Source organism: Montipora capricornis, chromosome 12, assembly GCF_036669925.1.
Source record: "Montipora capricornis isolate CH-2021 chromosome 12, ASM3666992v2, whole genome shotgun sequence".
Lineage (NCBI taxonomy): Eukaryota > Metazoa > Cnidaria > Anthozoa > Scleractinia > Acroporidae > Montipora > Montipora capricornis.
In genome coordinates, this window is record NC_090894.1 from 41,155,945 (window position 1) to 41,162,837 (window position 6,893).

The 6,893-nt window shown below is 41.8% G+C and overlaps 1 protein-coding gene across 3 annotated transcripts in view; it reads left to right on the forward strand.

The window, feature by feature from the left end:
* Window positions 1–6,753, forward strand: part of LOC138027783 (uncharacterized) — a 47,546-nt gene extending 40,793 nt beyond the window's left edge. For all 3 annotated transcript variants that reach the window (XM_068875396.1, XM_068875398.1, XM_068875397.1), the window contains exons 5-6: window positions 5,659–5,794; window positions 5,981–6,753. In XM_068875396.1, the coding sequence (XP_068731497.1) occupies window positions 5,659–5,794; window positions 5,981–6,514 (670 nt within the window). In that variant the 3' untranslated portion in view covers window positions 6,515–6,753. The remainder of the gene's footprint in view (window positions 1–5,658; window positions 5,795–5,980) is intronic.
* The last annotated feature ends 140 nt before the right edge of the window (window positions 6,754–6,893 follow it).

Sequence of the window (6,893 nt, forward strand, 5' to 3'; positions counted from 1 at the left end):
ACCTATCACTACCCAACAACGAATTGGCGTTACGCCTCTGCTCCAAAGCAGCAGCACGAAAACACAAATCTAGAAAATCTTTTAGAAATAAGACGACGGCCAAAAGGGCACGACTATAATGGGAATGGCCTAGAAATATGCAAATAATGAATAGCAAAACAATCCACTGAATGAACCCCCAAGCTTTCCTCTAAAAGACATGAAACAATTGACTGAAATATGCCAAGCGTCTATATCGATTATTCGACTAATTCAATCAGCTCTCTAAATTTCAGTGCGAGGGATCCACTGGACTTCTAACTCTATACCATTATTCTCCAGAGCAATACCATGTAAATCATTTCTCATACTTCCCACTTGTATGATTTTACATGCACTTTGACTATCACAAAACCACTTTACGTAAGAGCCAACAATAAGGGTAAAAGACGAATGTAAAGTGAACAAAATGGGAGATAACTCCCTCCATGTAGAACTTATTCTACGCTCTTCAAAATTCCATTGCTTATTACAAACTTGCTCCCCATTGATATCCAGGTGAGTACCACATCCCTGTGGCGCTTGCGTCCGAATAAACTACAAAATTGGACATTCTGTACGGAGAATCCGACACCACCCTCAACTCAAGTCAACTCAGTGAGGCCAACTCCCGTGCTGATACCAAAACGATTACTCAAGAGAATCTTAACAATTTAGCGATACTATTTTATCCGCCGCTCAGAAATGGTAATGATGCCATTTAAAAGGTGTTCCATATAATCCCCAACCATTCGAGAACTTGACTCTGACACCATTTGAGACTTCTCATCATTGGTGATAAACCCTGACTTTCTTAAATCAGACCAAATATTAGTAGCTCGAACCGCACAGGTGAAACGGTCCAGCCATCATCAAGAAATAAAGCAATATTAACATCGTTGAACCGCCAATACTTCTCAAGCGGCTTAAGTCATTTAGTAAAAATGTAAGGTGCAGAAGACAGAGAGACACTTCGATCCCCAAAAGCCTCAGATGATCTGGATGAATTTCAATATGGTGGTACCCGCTTCTAAGATCAAGAGTTATCACAAAAGAACCCTTTTGGAAACAGGATAAGGCAATCTCCCAATCTTCGTACTTGACTCCATGTTTAAATAAGAAAATTGTTGATGTAACAGAGATCAAGAATTAACCTCTTTTTACCGTTGGGGTGGATGGACACACTCAAAGGATTGACAACATCAGGGGGCCTGTTTAGTTCCATAACTCTACCCGAATGTAAGGGCTCCAGAATGGCTGCGTTAACAAACTCAGAATGATCCAAGGCTGATTATTGCGGGATGTATACCCAGGGGAGATTTCCGAAAAGGCAAACGGTAACCCTCGCATATAACTGATAATATATATCTAGGGGTACCTATTGCTGCGCCAAAACTCTTTTAACGTGTCTTCTTAGACTACCCCTGACTTGTGATGAAACTGCTTCACTAGATTCTTCAAACTCTCTAGCATCTTTTACGTCCAAGAGTTGTGCAAACAAAACGTTATCACCTAGATCACTTTGAACTTCTATCGGCAAGACCTCCTGCTCCGGGTCTAACAATTGTGGCACTGCTCGAATAATAATCGTCGCTCCTGTTTGAGGTGGCAGGCAACGGGACTCGGCAGTCCTTGGCCCAGTGTCCTGGACGGTTGCAACGGTAGCAGCGGCTGGGACTTGAAGCATATTATGAACGGCCTAAAATAGCAGAAGAATAACTTGGGTGAAAACAGGGAAAGAGGTTAGAGCGGGCGGGTGGGTGGGAAATGAACTAAACGCCAGGATGGAGAACGTGAGCGAGAGGAATCTAGTAACTCTTCTAAGCTTTAAATACTAAACACCAACTAATCATGAAATCCCTGGAGACACGCCCTAACGGCGTGCTCCAACCAAACACGAGAAACAACTGCTAGCGAACTGCATAAATTTCATACCAGCGGAAAATACATGATCTGTTGCTGTGTGCTGCTCACTGGTTTTTATTTAAAAAGAACAACAACAACAAAATTGGTTAAGTGTCGGTAATAAAGAAGTTGTCCGTACTACAGAGGGTCTGCATTATAAAGGTACTTTTTAAAGAAAACATTTGCCACTTTTGCCAGAACAAACGCTAGTGTCCGTAATAGAGAGGTGGCCGTAAGGTGAGGTTCAACTGCACTCAACAACTTACAACGTTTCCGCCCCTAATGTCCGCTCCTCTCAAATCAGGGGGTCAAACGTTGTGCAATGCACATCACGAGGGAAAACTTCCCACTTCCCTAAAGCGCAGTCGTAAAGGCTATCAAATGCAATGAGGCAATTTGGACCCGGTAATTAACAGCGTCGTCAGTGGATCGTTGCTTTAATCGTCAAGCTTACACAAGGAAAGTAAATACATAATAAAACGCATGGTCGAAAACATTCGTGAAAAAGTGTCATTTTCTCATCTACTTGAAAGCATTTCGCGTGACCTAAACCAAAAGACCTTATTCACGATAGCCGCCATGTTGTCCTTGCCTTTATCATGCAAATTAGCTACACATTTCTGAGGGGGCAAATTTAAACAACACAAGTTCGAGAGATTATCACGAACATCTTAGCCACACAGATGATTTGTTTTACGTTCAGTAAATGTTTATCACCTAAGTAGTAAAATAGAATGCTTACACAAGTTACTTCCATGTTTTTTTTGGTGAAAAATGAGCAGATAACAAAGTAGAAAGTCAAAATGTCGGAGGCAATCAAAAGATATAAACTTATTATAAAAGGTACTTTATTCTAAATTCTAAAATGTACTTTTAGCAATGTTAATTCAATATTTCGAGGAGCCGACTTTCCGCAATTTGCCTTTATTCCAATGTTTGCCCCCCAGCATAACACATGGCTAATTTGCATGACAATTTGAAAACCAACATGGCGGCTACCGTGAATAAGGGCTAATGGGCCATTTCCGAGTTGATCTTTGTCTCGGTTTCAAAGTGAGTCTTGGTGCTCAACTTTTTTGGGGAAAATGAGTTTGATTTGCATAACAATACGCAACTCATTTCCATTTGAATGGTTGTGCACCAGGACTCGCTTTGAAACTGAGGCATGCAGCAACTCGGAAATGGGCTATTTATGAAAACAGGTCGCCTCGAATTGCTCACAAAGCCAAGTTTTGCTGTAAACTTCAGCAATGGCAGGCATTAGGTGCACCTGCGATAGACGGTAAGACTTAAAGAGGCAATGACGATCCACGATTACTTTCAGTTCTCCGTCTTTTAACTTGATGAATAGTGACTTCATTCTCGCCGCTTTCCATTTTCGCTTTTTTAGAAGACTCACTAACAAACCTGGAAGCTCGTTCCTTTCCTTTCCTTTCCTTTCTCTATGTTCCTCAAAGGTAAGAGGAGTGGTCTTCCTTTCAGAATATTCTCCTTCTAATTGAGCAACACAGATTAAATCTTGGTCTTCTACACTTATCGTAATTCCGAAAACACGACAAAATTTCGCCGCGTTTACTAACTATGAGCCACAACCCGAACAAAACATGGCGAACGCAAATAGCCCATTTCGCGGGAAAGCCGAAACAGAAGTGTCCAAAGCATGTTGCGCGCGCATGACGTGTGTTCTCTTATTTGCAGCGTTCCTTTTAAATTTTGGCAGCTCCTTTTTTTTCTTACAGTTTTAGTGTTTTTGTTTGCAGCAGTCCCTTTTTTTTTGCAGCGTTTGTTTTTATTTGCAGCGGTTCCTTTTTTTGTTTCCAGCTCATCATCCTTTTTTTGTTTGCAGTGCATCTTCTTTGCTTGCAGCGTTCGTTTTTGTTTGCAGCAATCTTTTTTGTTTGCAGCAATCGTTTTTGTTTGCACCGCTCGTTTTTGTCTGCAGCGCATCTTTTTTGTTTGCAGCGCTTCTCTTTATTTGCAGCATTTCCTTGTGGGCCATCGTACGACAGCGACATCTTTAATATCGTCAAGTTTGATTACTGGAAGTTCCGACGGAAAATTTTGCATTAACAGGGACCCACTGTTTATCTGTTGGTAACTGGACTGATATCAAGGCCTCTATGGCTTCGCTGAAGACCAGGGAAAATCAGCAATTACGGATTGGCTTTCTGAAGATAATGTTTTAGGGCCGTGTAGCCGTCATATTGGTTTTCGTTGTCGTACATTCTGGCTTCTCTTTCTTTTCTTTCAATGACGTTTAAGCCACCTGGACACTTCATCGTGGGCCATTGTTGCGTATTTTCTCCCTTCTGCATCCGTTTCAAATTTGAAGCTCGTCGACGTTAACCTTCTTTAATTGACCTTCACGGCCCCTCCTGCAGAAAACAGGACAACATGGAACCAAACTTTCCTCAACAAGGAGAGAGATGACGACAAGGAGAAAACCGCACTTGATTTTAGCTTCTGCAGGTCTTGTTCTTCGGTAACAGGTTGTGCATGGAATTTCGTTAAAGATTTACGATTTGAGCATCAAGCATTTGATTTGACCTCGCAAATATTGAGCTGAGAGGAAATTTGCAGGCCTCTGTTGAATGGAGGGCGTTAAGATATCTTTCCACCGAATGCCGAAATCCTAGTAGTGTTGATTTATTGTATTCTTCGCCTATTTTCATTCTCGCTTCGGCATAGAATCTTCGTAAATTTTGATCAAGCTGCATGATCTTAATTGTCTCCAGTGGGGTTTGAATTAGTTTTTCTGCACAATAGGCTGAAATTGACAGAAAAAGTAACTGATCATCAAAACTGTGATCCTTCTGAGCAACTCTCCAACAACAACAATTTTACTTTTCTCTAGGGGTAGGGATCCAAGATCAAACGTCGCCTATCTGGATCTTTCTCACGTCCCCACGGGCTTTTGACGTGGAAACCCTTTGTCTCGAATAGCCATTTGCGTTGCTCAAATAATCATGCAAAAATGCCCGCCCGTGGGGACATGAGAAAGATGCAGATAGGCGAAGTTTGATCTGTGATCCCTACCCCTAAAGAGAAGTGAAATATTCACCAGGCCATCGGTCGTGTCCTGTCCCAAAAGCTAACGCTTCTTCAGGCTGGAGAAAGCGGCGGGCTCTTCGTGAAAACTGGCTTGTTCTCTAAGCATGTGGAGATTGCTTTGGGACTCTGCGCCTTTGTGCTATTTGGATTGTTATCGATCTTCACGTGAGAGTGGACAAAAGGCCGAATCAAGCCAATTTTTGGGATTAAATCGTTCTCGATCGCGGAATGATTAGTGACTTCAGAGGTTGTGAGTTTCCGGCCTTGTCTTCTTTTAATGAGGGATAGGAGAAAATCTCAAAACTTGCCCAGAACGCCTCAAATCGACACAAGGACACGAGGTGAAGTAAGATTAAGTATATTTTGTTTACTTTCCTCGCTGTAAACTAATATTAGCCGTTCTTTTTCTGCATTTCATGTTTCCCATATAAACCCTACAAACCGTTACGTTGACTGAGCATTCAAATTATAAGTTTGGATCGCCTGTGAGTTGCGTTGTGTTATTTTGAGCGACAGTCAATGTTTTGGTTATACTACGAGCAGTCTCTCTTTTTTCTTTAGTCCTTCGAGCAAAAAGCGAGACACGGAAATGGCCACGCGCGTGATTGGCTCTCACTAAATCTGGAGAAAAAGAGACTGCTCGCAGTCTATATTTTGGTCTGCGTATGCGTTTCTTTGATTTAGGACTTTAAAAAATGGGGACTACCTTTTACAATTACCTTCTGGAAAGATTCGTGTGTACTGTCACATGTCAAGCCAAGGGCTTGGAGACTGTGGAGGTGGAGGATGGACGCTGGTCATGAAGATTGATGGTCGCAAGGTAAGTCTAAAGATGAGCGTGATCTGTTCTTAAATTTTTTTCGTGAAATGTATGCAGCCTTCCTCCTGGCGTACAGGAGTATACGCCATAGCATTTAAATTAAGAAGAAGAAAACATGAAACAAATATTAGAATGTTGTCAGGATCTCTAGGTTTATTGCTAACACATGTTTTTGTCTGTATTTAGCAAACGTTTCACTTCGATTCTAAATTATGGAGCAACGATAAAGAGTTCAATGTCAGCGCAGGACAGATTTTGTTTGACAATCATGAGACAAAGTTACCAGTCTACTGGAACACAAATTTTTCTAAGATCTGCATCGGTATGAAGAGGATCGGACAGCAGGCAAACTTCATCGTCATTCCCAAGGAAGCCACATCCCTGCACGCGCTCATCGCCGATGGTAATTACCATCCGACATCATTGGGTCGTGATTCGTGGAAGTCGTTGATTGGTCCAAGTGGGTCCTTACAAGAGAGGTGCGAAATAGAAGGATTCAATGCAGCATGTGGTCATGATGCTGCAAGCAATCTCCCAAAAGCAAGAATTGGTATAATTGCTAACGACAATCTTCATGAATGCTCAACTTGTGACTCCAGAATCGGCTTTGGTACTGGAGGGCGTAAAGACGACACCAACACGTGCGGAAACGACGCCTCATTTAGTGCCGACCATGGAGACAGATACATTAAAACCATTGGGTATATCCTAGTGCAGTAAAAAGCGCATAAACGGAGGTTTTGGCCTTTCCTGAGGTTGCAAAAGTTGTAATTAATTTAAACAGATCATCGCACCTCTCACCTGCATTAAAGTTCTGACACTGTGATCACCATCATATCATCACCGCTATCATTGCCAGTGTTTAAGCAGTTAAGCTATTAATAACAACAAATAGTTGTCTGAAAGAAATGTATGTTTGAAGGGATAAAGGCGAAAGATAATAGAAGTGATCCTCGAACTTAACTGGACAATTAGTATCACTTTACAGTGTATAGCAATTAGTGTCACTTTATAGGACTTATAGACACCTGAAAAATTTAGGAGGCTAACAGGATTGGAACCATCTGCGATGGCGGTGCAATCTCTACCAAAAGAGCAC